We start from the raw sequence: 15574 nt of genomic DNA, 5'->3' as shown, positions 1-15574 counted from the left end.
ACGCTTTATTAAAACTAAAGTAGGGAGATAATTTCGAGAGATTTAAATTACATAAAATAGAAAGCAGAGTTCAAAAAATATGATTGATTGAAATTTTATAATATTATCTACACAAAACAGAAAGATACATCATGAAAAAAATAAATATTGCAAATTTAAGATGCACTTTGTAATTACATAATAAAGGGATTATTAAAATTAAACAAATCAGTTTTAACGGCAATGCGAATCAAGTGTCGATCTTATAACACAGTTATTTATTATAAAAAACAAATAAGTATGAAATAATAAATACAATTATAAAAAGTTTGCAAACGTTTCGACCCTATTTTTGGGCCATCTTCAGCGTAAATATGATGATTGAACAAGAAATATCAAAGGCTTCATCGGGGTCAATTATATTAAAAGCGTGCCGTCTAAAATTACATTAAAATTGAATGACTCGGTGTCTCATTATTTAAATATTAAAGGGATTATTATTATTGCTGGAGATGTACATTTGATACAAATTTAATACCCTGATCCTTATAAAAGATTTCGAAAAGAATGTATAAGTTTGAAATTGTTTCGAACGCGAGAGAGTTTATTGTTTATCCGTCACATTTACGAGACGATGTAGCACCTGAAGAGTCAGCTGACAGAGAAATATGAGCTTGTCGCTCTCGAATAGTCCTCTGCTGGTGTAGGTAAAAACCAGGTACGTGACGCTGTCGATCAGACTGGCGACGCGTTTACCGAGGGTGTCGGCTGGTTCCGCGAATTTAATGGCATTCTGAAAGACCGTGCTGAACGCCTTGAGAGAAAATTGGTACAGCATGTTGATCTTGTTGAGATCATTAAGGATGAAGTAGAGGAGGCTGGCCCTGGACGCCACCGGTCGGTAGGATTCTCGCGCCTCGTCTATCTTGGCAGCGGTCACCTTCGCCTCGATCGCCTTCGCCTCGATCTCGCTCGCGGTCTTCTTCGTAGTTTCGAGGTTCTCCACAAGAGCGACGTCGCTTAGGATGTCGGGTCCGGCCGTCGCCAATCTGGATGAGAGACGAGGCACGATGAGATTATACTTAATATAATTAAATGACGGGGGGAGGGGGGGGGAGAAATTTGCTTTTGAAATTTTTTTTTCTTTAATTCGTGTCGAATAGATAAGACGGAGAAATGTTTAACTTGAATCGCGAATGAAGATTTAAATAAACAAAGATATTAAACAATCATGTGTAGAATAATCGTGTAAAAATTGAATCGAAAATATATATTTCTAGATGTTATAAAAATTTGCCGCTATTTTTTGTGATTGCTAAAACACTGTATCATGTAAAATTTATAGCTGCAAATTCTATTAATACCTTTTGGCGAATTTAGATCCCATTGCCAAATATTAATCACAGCATAAATATGAATTTCTATAGCTAAAGAGATCTTTGTGAGAAACGATTTTTCTTACCACAGTCAAACTTTATAACAAGTATGATTAGTCTTGGATAGACACCACAGACAAACTTTCTCTCTAAATTTCACTAACGGTTCAGAAATAAATCCTGTGTTTGTCATTTAGATTGATCAAGTGCAAAACATGGTTTGTGATTTCACGATATTTGTTAATCATTTATCTATCTTAATTAATTTTTCGCACCTAGAAAATTGCTGCTGTAGTCGCAAGATCATTTTTTTCGAGTGATATAAGATTACCTGTGCAACAGATCATCCTCCAACACCTTCAGCGTGATCTTGAAAGTGTTTTGTTGAGTCGTGAGCTCGGCTTTGCTCGATTCCAGATCCGGACGTTCCGCTTTCACGACGGCGCCTAATAGCTGCTCCTCCAAACCGTCCTTCGTAACCGTGAAATTGATGAGCGTGGTCTGAGCTTGCATCTCCGGCTTGTAGTGAGGATTCGCCAGTTTTGTTTGCAAGATGAGACGGAAGCGCGGATCGTAATCCACCTCTTTGTCCCCCACCTTGATGGCCCTTTGTTAACATTCGTTTGGCAAGATTAATTTTGCCGGATAGTTTGCGTTTATCGGTGAAAAAGGAACATCGTGTGTACGAATATACCTTCCTCTCTTTATTAAAACCCGGCCCAGGATCGGATCTAAAACGGCGTCGACTGTTTCCATGATACTCTCCAGTAACACCACATTTCCGTTTGCGATGGCGTGTTCGATTCTGTCGAGATAATTCTTTTGAGTTAAACGTAACACTATTAATTGGTCCCCGTACGTATTCTTAAGCCACTTGATTCCCTGTAATTGCGGATCGATCATCAGTGGCCACCTAGACGAATTCGTGAGTATCGTGGCATTTTCCGAAGACATCCTATCCGTGGGTAAACCTAAGGAAATATGGTATTTAACTGGCTAAAATTGTGAAGCTAATGGAAGAAATTTATTTTTTTTTTATTTATTTATATTTATGAGAAATCACTGTAAGATAGATTTTCAAAATTGCACGATTAAGATAGATGAAGTAAAATAAAAGGATGAAAATCAAATGTACTATTTTACCGTCGTTATTCCACTGGGCGATCTTCGCGTCGTCGGTCATTAAAGACAACGGATCCAAGTCCGGTGTATGCGGTATTGGCACTTGCAGATTGTCGAGAAACGGTAACCAATGTAAATTCATGAGATCCATTCTGTATTTCCTCGTAAAACATCCCATATAAGAGATAAATGCCGTGACGAGCAATACGTTGCCCGGTAGAGTAATTTCCGACGTTTTTAATCTGTTTTGTGGTGCATCATAAATGTACTTAGAAATACCTTTAACACGAGTAATTGGCATTATTTCAATAAACGGATATCACTACGTTGAAAATAAAATAATTGGATGTGAAGAAAAATTAGATTTACATAAATATCAAATTAATACAAATTTGATAAGATTAAAGTAATGAATTAAATCAGTTCTCTTATAGATAGAAGGCATGCATATGTCGTAAAATTTCTCAAGAATAGAAAAAATTCTGTAATTATTTAAAAGAAATTTTTTTAAATCTGGACATTATGAATTGAAAAATATGACACGTAATTTAAAAAAAAAATAATTTCTCACTCTTTCTCTGATGATTTAGTTATCAATGTGGTAAACATGAATTATTATTGGATATTTGCTAAAATTCTTTTGTTTATTTATTCAGTTTTCTTTTCTGATTTGATTAATTATCTCATGATTAGACGATTAATTTACGTACACTTGCACAGTCTCAGCCCAACGAACGTTCTCAGACGCAAGGCCGTTTACCAATCGATTTGCCAAATCTATAGTGAACGCGGTCACTTCCGCTTCGTCCTGGCACTTTTGTTTCGCGGCTAAAGCCACGTTCATCTTTTCACTCAGAATGTCTAACATTTTATGAAGCTCCTGAAGAAACGAAGAAAATTTGAAAACATCTCTTTTTTATAAAAATACCCACAAAAAGAGATAAACAAGCTCACCGCTAAACGATTCCTCAAGGAATGCAACTTCTCCATAGCGGCCCTTAATTCGGCGTTTGCCTGGGCAAGCGCGGCTCTCAGAGGTTTGACGTTTTCATTGATGTAATGAAATACCATAATGTTCTTCACCCAGCTGCATAACCCCGCTGCCGCTTGCGATTTTGAATACACGAAATCCGGATCGAACTCTAATCACACGTAACGTATTAAACGCAATAGTGTTTTTACCCAGAAATGATATATGCATCTTTTATATGTGCTTGACATACATATCTGCAAAAGTCTTTAACTTCCCACTTCCATTATAATAGTTAAAATATGAGGATACCCTTGTCCTTGATGTACGGCTGGATCGCCTTAACGACTTCCGGATGTATGTTCTCTTTATCGTAATTACGCAAATGCGACATAAACCCGTCGATAGATCCCATTAACACTCTGCAAGCTTTCCAGCTTCTGTCTTTCGGTATCTTCCCTTCGTGCGAGAACAGAATGAGCACGGCCTGGGCGACCTTCAGCACCGCATCCGGCGGCGTCCCGAAGGACTTCAATTCGGTCAAGTTATTCTATAATCACGAAAATTATTCTATAATGCGAAATTTTACATTTCCAATATATCCCAGCCGGAAAAAATAGTTCTTGTAGAACCACGTCCTCTTGTCGCACGATGGATATCGAGCTGCCAGATTTTTTAAAATCGAGAATCGTTTCATTTGTGTCATACGTGCTTTTCCCATCGAAAAAACGCGACGCAATAAATTTTGACCTTTTTTTTTTTTTTAATATAAAATAGCTATCGCGTGACTCGGTTCACTCGTGTTTTCGGCGCTTCGATTGCAATACATATCGCGAGTTCGTTAACCTTGTTCAAAGTATCGAGCGCAGCTTCGGCCTGCCTCACCGCCGGCTCCGCGCGGGCCAAGTCTTCGTCGCAACGTCTCTGATTTTCCGACACCACCTCCTTGATCTCGGCCACTTTCGCCTCTTCCTCGGTCACTGCAATCCCGAAATCGCGCTCGTTATCTCGTCGGCGATTAAACGCTCCCCGATATCTTACCGATAGCCTTCTCCGCCTCCGCTTTCGCGTTCTCCGCGCGTACCTCGGCCAGTATCTTGTCGGCTATTTCGTTCCTTTTCTTCAACTCGATCTCTTGAACGGTCAGAATGATCTTTAACTCGTCGACCTACTTCGCGAAAAGATAACTCAGAAGATGGACGTAAGAAGCGCCCGCAGCAAGAGCTCCTTGCCACCCGCCTGCCAGCCATAATCGGCTACCCCTAACGCGCTTGTAACATATGTGCATTATGTATATTATACGCGGAATATATAAGAGAGGCGAAGCACGTACAAATATATGTACATAGAACCGTAAATGATACAAGCAAAGTGAATTTTCTGTCAGCAATTTTTTTCTCATTTGAATTGAAAAGTTAATGATGATGAAAAGTTAATAAAGCTTGATTGAATAATGAACGATGTTTAATTTAAAACGAAACTAAAGTAAAATTCCGATCTCATTTTTATTCTAAGCACAAAAGTATCTAGGCGAAAAATCTAGTTGTAAAATATTTTAATCGGTTATTTTTCAGAAACTTTTGATTTTTTCATTATCAGATCTAGATTTAGAAAATAAAATTCAATATATTTTAAAATTTTATGCACGAAGCAAAAATGAAAATTAGAATGTTGACAATAAAATTATAAAATTCTGAAAAGAAAGCAGAAAATATACCTGAATGGCGCAGGATGCGAGCTTCACTAATCCATCGGTGAGACGCGATATCATTGCCTTCAAATCATGCGTTTTTTCTGTTAACAATTTGGAGTACAAAGAAATTTGCTCGAGAAATGATTTCGGCGTCGTATAGTTGTATCTCCTTTCATTTTGCAAATATAGCGCGGATATGTTGTTCACGCTCGTATGAACAAAGGACATGAAGAATGATACGGAAGTTCGATATTCAATCGGTAACTCCCTTAACTCCTAGTAAAGATAAAGAATTGCAGTTGTAGCCTTTTTAGAAAAATATTATAAATAACATTTTATTTTTGCATTATAATCAGGTAATTAATGGATAAATATTGAACATATTTCTAAAATAATACATCAAATTTTTATTAATTTCTTGGTCAAATTAAGGTAAATTTTGTAACGCAATATCATTGAAAAATTAGACCTTTAATTTTATATATATACACAGTAAAAAAATTGTGCGTCCATATGTTAAAATTTTCTTGTGTTACCACATTTTGATTAGTACTTTAATGTAAAATTAACATACATAACTTATGTTATTATTTTTATAACGTTTTCATGTGTTACATTTATATCAATTTCATAACTTGACTCTTTGTATATGTCTCTTAGAAATGGAATATTATTTTGTATATTTTTAACACAATCATTTTAAACAATCAACATGTCTCAAAGTCAGTTTAACATTCTAAGAAAAGTTAAAGTAAATCTTCAAATAATCTTGAACTTTGACATACAAAATAATCAAATTTACTAAAATCAATTGTTTCTATTACAAATAATTTAAGTTCAAATAATTATTATTACATGTTAATGTCCTATAATTCTTACGAGTTATTGTAACTATTTTTTCATGTAATTTTTAATTAATTTGTATGTTATTTTTACATTACACTTAAAGTCACAATAACAAAAATAAATGTAAAGTATTGTGTCAATTATTTAACATTTTTAGTTTGTCGATAAGAAACATACGACGAACGAGTTAGTTTTAACTTTAGAGTGGATTTTCTGGGACATGTGAAAAATGTTAAAATTAACATTTTATTTTTTACTGTGTATGTAACTATGATAATATCACGAAAAAGAACTATATTATATCTCACTTAAGATTATAATACACCTCATTTAAATTTATGTTAGAACCAATTCGGACAATTTTGTGGTTGTTGGGAGAGATAACCGCGTGTAAAATGTGTTATACCTCCAAAAACGTCGCCGACACGGATTCTAGAGCCGTTTGCGGCCAGTCCTGAAACCAGTCGATCGCGGTGCAATTTACTATTGCGGGGAACTGCCTGGCCCTTTTTCGTAGGGTCGCCCCTACTGGCGAGAAACACAGGACGCATCTCAATTGCCTTCGCACGCGTTCGATGAAAAATTTCCAGCAGTTCTCTTTAGTGTCGATTATTCCGGTCTGCTTGACCTATATAAAGAGTGATATTAGTTGATTAGTGGTATTAATTCCTGGCTTTTTTCGAGTACTTATCATCTGAGTATCCGATTTATTTCGAAATAATTAAAAAATCGGATATTTTCTGTTTTCTATACTCGCGATAATAAATATAAATTAAAATAAAACAGCGAAATTTTGTTCTCCGGATGAATTTTGGATATATTTCAAGTAATACTTGAAGTGGCTAGACATTCTGAATAATATTTACAAATTCTCTCTCTGTATTTCTGGTTATCTCGATATAAAGGATACTCTGACAGTATCATAAAATAGCGTTACACCGTGTATTTTACCTCGTTACGCACGGCATTAATGACGTTATCCACTTCTTCGTCAGTCAACAGGTCCGCAATCTCCCCCGACGCCAGCATATCATTCACAACGACCAAGAATTTTTCCTCAGCGACTTGTGAATCGCTCATTAAGAAAGTAATACCGATACCCTTCACGCCGGCCTTCAGGTACAACACGGCCAAGTCAGCTTTCAACTCGTTTAACGAGTAACCTTTACGCAGTTGTACTTGAAATACCTAGTTTACACTTAAAAGTTTACATCCAATTTCAAAGAGAAAATTTTAAGATACTCGTTAGAAATTTTTTCAACAATTTGAGAAAAAATAATCGAGCTCTTTCTTTCTGTTTCTTTTATTTATTCACTCTCTATTTAAATAAATCAAAACCGACTTGTCGGTTGTCGTGATCTACTTTATCGAATATTTTCCTCGAGGCTCGAGAAGTTAGGACTTGGGCACAGTGTGTCTGTGATGCCTGATCAATAAAACGGCCTGCTTACCTCCAACGAGGAAACGAAAGAAGCTAGTCGTGACAAGGATTGTTTGCCGCTACCACCTACGCCCACAAGAAGTGCATTGCCCCTCGGCGCCTCCAATATTCTATTAATACGACACACGTGATACACGGCATCTTCGAATAATACCAGATTCATTGCAGACACCTATATAAAAAAATAACAGAAAGTCATGTCGTACATAATGATTGATTAATAATCGGTACATTTATCAATAATAACTATGAGCGATTAAAAGACAGGATCTTTAGAAATTCAGATAAAATCTGTTTCCCTTGAAGCTTTATTTTCAGAAGCATTTTATCTTGGTAGAATCTCTTGAAAGAAATTATGAAAATACATTTTAATGTTGAAATTATAAAAAAAATTTATATAAATTATATAAAAATTTATATAAATCATTTATATAAATTAATGGAAAAAGGAAGCTATATGTCTATTATTGAACATTCAGCAATAATAAAATAAACATATAAAAAATAATTTTTATATTAAAAAATAAATTATATTTTCATCATAATACAGTTATTGTGTCATGCAATACAATTAATTAAAAGAAAATTAGAAACAAGTGTGCATTGTAGAAAATTAGTCGCGGATGATAATACTTGATCGAGATAGTACCAGCTCATTATAATTAAGCAAAGCTTCGTCGAGTAATTTTACAAGCAGGTTCCAATTCTTGACAGGCGCATACTTGGGTTCGCCGATTCCTTCCGCGAAATGACAGTATATTAACGGCTGCTCCAAACCCATTTCGCTTTCATTCAGCTCCTAACGTCAATGAATTGAATTAAAACATCCAGTATAAATAAGTATTATGGAACATTATAAAAGTATAGTTTAGATCTAAAAGGAAGGAATTCCACTCTGATCCTTTTATTAAGTCATTAAACATACGGGTACATTTTTCCGAAGAGCCTCGTGCAGCAGCCGATCGAACATTCTCTGATCATCAGAGTTCACCAATTTGTCGCGATACACCCTCGTCGCTTCGTGAGCGTAAAGTCCGATTATGTGACTCGGAAGTGATAAGACGTCACCGTGGATGAACAGCATTCCCTGCGCGATATTATGTTAATTTTGAAAAAATTGCGGAGTCTCTCTCTCTCGCGTTTCTTACTTGAAATATGTTGGTTAAATCGCGCAAATTGAACATGTAATGAAACTTGGCGACCGTCGGTAGGAAGGTCGCGGAGATCTTATCGTGGAGGTACAACGCGGTGTTTATCAAGGGACCCGTGAACCTCTGCACCGCCGGATGAAACTTTTCCCGAGGATCGGTCACGTGCTGCTCGAGGATCTGGCTGTATATCAGCTTGAGCGCCTCGATTTGCGGAAAGCTGGGAAACAAGCGCCAAATAGGGCACGGTATACAGAAAAAAAAAACATTCTTGTTTTGAAAATATCTTTAGTTTTAACATGGAAATCTTGAAATGAGATTATATTGCGTTAATTAAAGAAAAATATAATTGTTTGAATAATTACTTGCTTGAATGAAGCCATTTTATATAGTTCAATCAAGAAAAATATATTCTTATGATTTAAGATTTAATTTTCTTGAGTGGAAAGGAAACAATGTTAAATAGAAAATAACATTTTTAAATCAAAGATTAATTTTCTTAAAATAGAATTAAATAATTATATATTCTTGAGGTGACAATTACAATACTGAAATAAGACTATAATATTGTTGAAATTTAAAATTATTAAATTCTTCTAAGAAGATTATAAATTGTTGCGTATATGCGAAACAATGAACGCGTTAGTTTAAGTATATAAGTTTTGATTTGACACTTATTTTATTCTGTGTACGATGATGAATATTCGCTTCCGTGATATTGCATAAGTAAACGAGAATGTAATAATTTTACCTGACGGCAAACACGGCGAAGTGTCTCTGCAAGCGTGGATCTATGGTGAAACTACCCGCGGTAGGATTCATACAAGATACGTATTGCGTATTGTGGATCTCCTTTAAAGTTAGTCTCGTTCTGTCGTACCTGCAGCAAATTCGTGAGAGAGAACTTAATTTCTTTCTCATTATTATTCTAGTTTCTCGATTAAAAAAAAGGCATATTTAAAGCGATAAAATCAGTAATTCAGAAAATATATTAATTAAAAAGAAAGATATATAAAAAAGATTAAAAGTTTAAAAATATATAGAAAGATATATAAAAATGATTAAAGTTTAAAAATAAATATATTTCAAGTAAAAGTTAAAAAATAAAGCTTTGATTTAAAAGATAAGAAATTCGTTCAGCAAATTATTCCGCGCGGTCACTAAATTAATTCTTCAGTGAAAATCAATTTTCCGCGCGCTTCGGGTAGCAATCATAGTCAATATATTAAAGTTATTACCAATGATTGTAATCCATATGTTGCCTGATGAGAGTATGAGGTTGTACAGTCCCGTAAGTATCCACTTCCGGCATGTTCATGTCGTCTATGAAATATACCAACAGTTTCGTGCCCGGTGGCCCGTAATTATGTCCCGCTTTCTTCTCCAAATGTTTCTCGAGTACTTTCTGCAACATCTCTTCTCGGACGAAAAACGAAAATCAATATGATTCGTCGTTGATTAAAGTGAAAGCTACGATAATTGTAATATGTATGATACAATTGGCTAGCATCACAATATTACACTCGCCAATAAGCAAAATATATTTATGCATCGAAAAATTGCGGTGATTCTAAAACGCAATCTTAAAAAAAAATAAATATCGACATTTTCAAAATAGATTTTTAAAATTTTTTATTTTTTATTTTTTTAGATGTAGTAGAGAATAACTTTTTAAATAAGAATTTTTAATTTTATGAAAATAGTACAAGTTACTTTGAACATTTCGAGAAATATATAAAAATAAAAGTTCATAAAGGCTCTATAAAAGTCTCACTGTTTTCTAAAAACTGACTTGTTCCTCTTATTCACCTGATGTAGTGTAGTAATTGAAGGGAACATTTGCGACGTTGTAATTATCTGCCAAATTCGCCAATTTGTCTGCCATGATAACACTTTTTCCGGAGCCTGCTCCACCCACTAACATGACCGGAACGCGTTTCTTTATCAACAAATCCATGAAAAAACGCAAACGCACCGTTTCTCCGGTTGGCACCAAAGCAGACTGCATTAAAATTAGATACAATAATAATGTTTAATATATATACAAAATTTGTTTGCTTATAATTAGACTTGCTCATAGAAAACATATCATTGCAATTTAAATATTTAATTTAGCACCAGTCTCTATAATCAAGGAATAATTTCTCATGACAATTTTATTTGTGTAATTGCACTTTATGTCCTTGCTTTAAAATAAAACTTAATGAAAGGAACCTGAAGCGGAATATCCGAATCCAATTCGAACTGGACGACTTTCTCGGTCCAGGGTACCAATTTTTTCGTTTCTGGTTCTATGAAATAACTGAATACGGTCCCGCCCGTTGGAAACTTGACGGTTCTGAATTCATTTTGCCACCATCTACTAAATTCGTTTCGCCAATCTATCAGCTGATCTCGAAACATCGCGGAACCGAACGCCCAAATGCAGGCGAATGCAAAATACAATTCGTACCTGAAACGTGAAATGTAGTACGAGTATTGTACGCAATATTCTTTTTACAATTTGTTTTTTTATCATGAAAATTTGTTTTTATATCATAGAAAACATCATAATTTCGCTCATTAATATCGCTACCATTCCTTTGGACAGTCCGGCGGTACATTTTCTTTAGTCAGGAAACAATCAAGTAAGTGACAAAGCATTTCCAGATGACATATCTCTGGTAAGAGAGTGATCTTCTTAAATCTAGATTTAGTCACTTCCAGCAGGGGTGGAATATACTTTTCGAAGAGAATCGATAGATTAGCTCGTTCGGAATGATCTCTCGTCTCTATCCAGCTTGTGATGAATCTGTGAATAAGTTTCTTGACTTGGTCTAATTCTAAAAATCGCAATTGCTTATTAAATAATAAAAATAGATTAATCAAATTAGAAAAGCTGGCCGCATAAATCAAACTTTTCTTAAAATTTAATCAAAATCTTCGAAATTCTTCGAAACTTCTTAATCTCAGAATTTTCATTATCACAGTAGTACGCGAATGTGTTCATTACTTACGGGCTCCAGCCTAAATCTTGTGGATTGATATATAAAATCCCTGCTCTGGACACCGTTGCTGGTGTAGCTGTCCTGAAATAAAAACAGAAATTTAAAAGATAATTGTCATAAATAAAAGTTTTCGCCATTTATTCGCATCAAATTTTAATATTTAGTTAATTAAAACAAAGTAAAATTAATTTTAATTCTTTTGCTTCAATCTTTTCTTTCAGTTTAATTGAGGGGCTTTGATTGATTTTTTTTCAAAGGTTAAGTAATGCATATTCAATTTTTTTATTCTTTTCTAGAAATATTAAATATAGAGTAAAATGTTTGATTAATTTGCGTATTATTCGAAGCAATTGAAAATTCACAAATATTGTTTACCTTCTTATAATAACAAATTAAAAATTAAATAAATAGTAGATTGTTTGAAAGTTATAACCAACATGAAAAATCAACCTTAAAGTTGAGATTTCGAAGAGAAGGCGCATTTGTTTGGTCAATGCAATTCTCTCGTTACTCGCCAACGTCAAGACCTTGTTATCATCCATCACGGTGTTCAATGATTCGATCCACATCGGGTCGATGTCGCCATCGAACACGATCCACTTTGGGCCGTTGCTGGGCATATTGGCTTGCTCCCTCATTATCATGGACAACAACCTGCAAAAGTGGCAATAAGAATAGAAAGTCGCGGGAGTGCCTATTATCGAGCGTGGCCTAATACGAGCGCGTAGCGCGTTTGATCGCGCGGCTGAAAATTGACGGGTGCGCTGTCTCCCAACCCGTCTTTCCATTCCCTCGTCGCCGGATTAATGACACCAAATAACTCGTCGTTGGTCACCGCCTTTGGATTCAGATCGTTGTAATGCGGTTTACGCCTTTGATTCGTGTACGTTCTGTTGAGCGTTTTCCAGACTTCGGTCTTACCGGTCCCGGCGAGGCCGACAATAAAGACAGAGTGTCGAACGTAAAGCAACTCCTCCAATTGTACTACCTGAGGCGAATCGAAGAGTCAAGGAGAATTTCCTTTTATCTCTCTACCTTCGTACATATTCACCAATTATTCAAGGTGAAGATTGCGTATAATATATGTACCTTTAAAATAAATCCATCTTCCGGTTGTAGCTTCAAATCGAGAGCCGCAGATTTGATCATCATTTCGAAATCTAGATCTCTCTTTCGCGGTACGTCCAACGCGGGAAACAAATCTCCTGAAGAAATAAAGGGAAAATTGATACGTCAATGTCTCGGAAAATCCATCTTAAAATATTAAATATTAAATTATTTTCTATCTACAAATTTTTTTCTTGAAAAAGATATCGAAATAACGAATAATTTTTCAGCAATAACACAGGCCTACAAAAAAAAAAGTACCCTGTGCTGGCGATCTGACTAAGCTAGTCTTATGTATTTTGGCCCGCTGAATTCGAATCTGACGTCAGAATTGCTCCATCACGTCACAGTTTTTTTTAAATCTCAAAAGAGAAAGACGAAAATTTCGTAAAAATCGACATTCTAGGGTAGTAAGACTGCGCTTCTTGAGGGAAAAGTTACCAAAATCATATTTCCATGTATTTTCTGGCATTATAAATCCAAATCCGATTTGTCACACCAATCATACCATCGATTCCATTAACATTTGTCATGAAAAAGTAGCAATCTTCCGTATTCCATATTTGATTTTAGTTCATTAATAAATCTTATATTGGAAAGAATTAATCTTATATTCTCCAAGTCCAAATTTTGAGAAAAATTTTTTCGAAACTTACAGCTTTTAGCTGTTGAGTTCGTATAAGATGCAGAAATTTCTTTATATAGGTCACAAACCTCTTTTCATGTCTTTAAAGCGCTAGAGGTACATGAAAAAAAAGATTGTGCTATCTGGAGGTAAAAACCTATCTTAATATCTTCGCATCTTGATAAATAGAATCTGTTTGCAGTAAATTTTAGGTGTTACAACCTGAAAAAATAAAAAAAATAAAAAATGAGCACAAAAAAAATTGAGCACAACGTTTATATTCTAGGTCGGATTTGGATTTATAATATCTGAAAATACATTAAAATATGATTTTGGTAATTTTTTCTTTAAAAAGCGCAGTCTTATTACCCTAGAATGTCGATTTTTATGAAATTTTCGTCTATTTTTGAGATTTAAAAAAAACTGTGACGTGATGGAGCAATTCTGACGTCAGATTCGAATTCAGCGGGCCAAAATACATAAGATTAGCCTAGTCAGATCGCCAGCACAGGGTACTTTTTTTTTTTGTGGGCCTGTGTAATCAACGAAATTCACTAAAAACAGCGTAAAATATGCTGTGTCGATAAGCTTTTCTTTCTGTACAGAAATTTTTCGATATCTTCTCGATTCAAATATTAATCTTCTTCCCTTACCTATTAATCCCATGAATACTGGCACATCATCAGTCATGATTTTTGGCATATTAAAATCTCTTAAAGCTCTCATCAACACTTGCTCCTCCGGCCTTTCCTTATCGTCACGCTTCAACTTTCCAGCGACGACCAAAACGGACTTGATGGCTCTCAGACCCCAGTCGTAATGATCTTGCTTGGATAAGAGTTCACGACATAGCATATACAGAGTAATAAATTTTCTCGCTAGTAATCTCGCCTCCTGGAAACCCTCGGCCACCAACATGATCTCGCAAATTAGCTCAAAATCGGGCACCACCATAGCACAGGGCCTGTCGATCAATTTCGTCGATGATTATCTACCGATGCAATCATTAATTCTCGACTCATTTACCGGAATAGCGTCTTCAAGTTTTCCGGTAATTCCGTTCTACCGGCATAACCGGGATTCATCGTTATAAACATGCCAACTGTGTCGACGATGTTGAGCTCCTCCCCAAAGAAGAAGAATTTCTTCTTTCGGTTTTTCACTCCATCCAGAACGCATTTCACTTGCACAGCGACCACCGATAGGACCTCGACGGAAATTCTATTGAATTCGTCGAAGCAACCCCATGCCCCGGTCTGCGCTAATCCCTTGTATATATTGCCGCAAGACTGGGAATGTTCAAGGGAAGATAAAATTGAATTTGTGAATTTTATATTTTACTTAATTTAACGAGAGAAACTGGTAATAGATATTAAATATTTGCGTTGGAAAGAAATATTGTAGTCTCTTGACGCTTCCTTCCTTTGCACGTATGAGTCAATATATTCGAAAACGCGCGTGTGTGTTAATGTCACAAACATAGAAATGTATGCAGGAGGAGTTAAAAGTCACGAGAGATAATGAAACTCAATTTTACGCTCGGTTAAGTACAACGTAACTTGAAAGTTTAAAAGCACTTTGTGTAATATGTAATAACCGATAGTAGAGAAACGAACGTTTATTTCATAAGAACACCCGGCAAGACCGGAATCTCTTCAAATTGGACATTTCTCGCGCGAGAACCTTCGCGTAGGACGCGAGGAACGGAAGGAGAAGGAGGGAGGGAAGGAAAAAGAGAAAAAGAGAGAGAGAGAGAGAGGGAAAAAAGGAGACTATACTTTATAGTCCATTTGTTCGGAACAGTTGAAGACATAAACCATTTGTCCGAGGGCTCTACCGAGGTCCTTGGTCGTCTCGGTTTTCCCCGTCCCTGCGGGCCCAGCCGGTGCACCGCCCATTATCAGATGCAACGATTGCGTCAACGTAATGTAGCATCTGTCCGTCAACGGCGTAATTACCAGTCGTGGCACGTTACCCAGGTACTCGTAAGCGTATATGAAACATGCGTCGCAAATGTTGGCGAAGCAATCTTCCGATTTGTCGTCCCACCTACGGAGGCGAGAAACAATCTTTTTCAATTTATTTTTTTTTTTTCTTCCTGCACATCTGCGCGAAAAGATTAGTGTGTACACAGCACCGGAACGAAAATTAAATAAATACCGAGGATGGAAATTCTCAATGCGAGTGTATTCTAATTACACAGGCTTGCGAAATTTTAGGTTTGATTAGTTACAAAAAGCAAAGTAGGTGAATCTGATAGATTTTTTGACATTGAAGACG

General features: G+C 35.7%; 1 protein-coding gene and 1 long non-coding RNA gene across 3 annotated transcripts in view; one reads left to right on the top strand and one right to left on the bottom strand.

Annotated features, from left to right (window-relative positions):
• LOC145960975 (uncharacterized) overlaps positions 1-15574 on the top strand; it is a 48076-nt gene that overhangs the window by 9545 nt on the left and 22957 nt on the right. The gene's annotated exons all lie outside the window — the stretch shown is intronic.
• The window catches only part of LOC145960972 (dynein beta chain, ciliary), a 37932-nt gene that overhangs the window by 6323 nt on the left and 16035 nt on the right, over positions 1-15574 (bottom strand). Inside the window, exons 28-55 of the mRNA XM_083080732.1 lie at positions 15073-15343; positions 14321-14583; positions 13948-14258; positions 12652-12767; positions 12339-12550; positions 12013-12216; positions 11572-11643; positions 11151-11366; positions 10790-11027; positions 10385-10577; positions 9814-9991; positions 9327-9455; positions 8576-8795; positions 8353-8514; positions 8077-8226; positions 7438-7599; positions 6938-7174; positions 6393-6614; positions 5165-5416; positions 4489-4615; positions 4294-4427; positions 3760-3997; positions 3432-3619; positions 3188-3357; positions 2499-2719; positions 2050-2326; positions 1687-1962; positions 623-1028 (exon numbers count right to left, since the gene is read on the bottom strand). Coding sequence (XP_082936858.1) covers positions 623-1028; positions 1687-1962; positions 2050-2326; positions 2499-2719; positions 3188-3357; positions 3432-3619; positions 3760-3997; positions 4294-4427; positions 4489-4615; positions 5165-5416; positions 6393-6614; positions 6938-7174; positions 7438-7599; positions 8077-8226; positions 8353-8514; positions 8576-8795; positions 9327-9455; positions 9814-9991; positions 10385-10577; positions 10790-11027; positions 11151-11366; positions 11572-11643; positions 12013-12216; positions 12339-12550; positions 12652-12767; positions 13948-14258; positions 14321-14583; positions 15073-15343 — 5845 coding nt within the window. The remainder of the gene's footprint in view (positions 1-622; positions 1029-1686; positions 1963-2049; positions 2327-2498; positions 2720-3187; positions 3358-3431; positions 3620-3759; positions 3998-4293; positions 4428-4488; positions 4616-5164; positions 5417-6392; positions 6615-6937; positions 7175-7437; positions 7600-8076; positions 8227-8352; positions 8515-8575; positions 8796-9326; positions 9456-9813; positions 9992-10384; positions 10578-10789; positions 11028-11150; positions 11367-11571; positions 11644-12012; positions 12217-12338; positions 12551-12651; positions 12768-13947; positions 14259-14320; positions 14584-15072; positions 15344-15574) is intronic.

This window comes from Camponotus vicinus, unplaced genomic scaffold, assembly GCF_025532165.1.
Source record: "Camponotus vicinus isolate PSW18456_S1 unplaced genomic scaffold, iyCamVici1.0 SCAF_10, whole genome shotgun sequence".
In the NCBI taxonomy this organism is placed as follows: domain Eukaryota; kingdom Metazoa; phylum Arthropoda; class Insecta; order Hymenoptera; family Formicidae; genus Camponotus; species Camponotus vicinus.
This window is presented reverse-complemented; position numbering and strand designations above follow the sequence as displayed.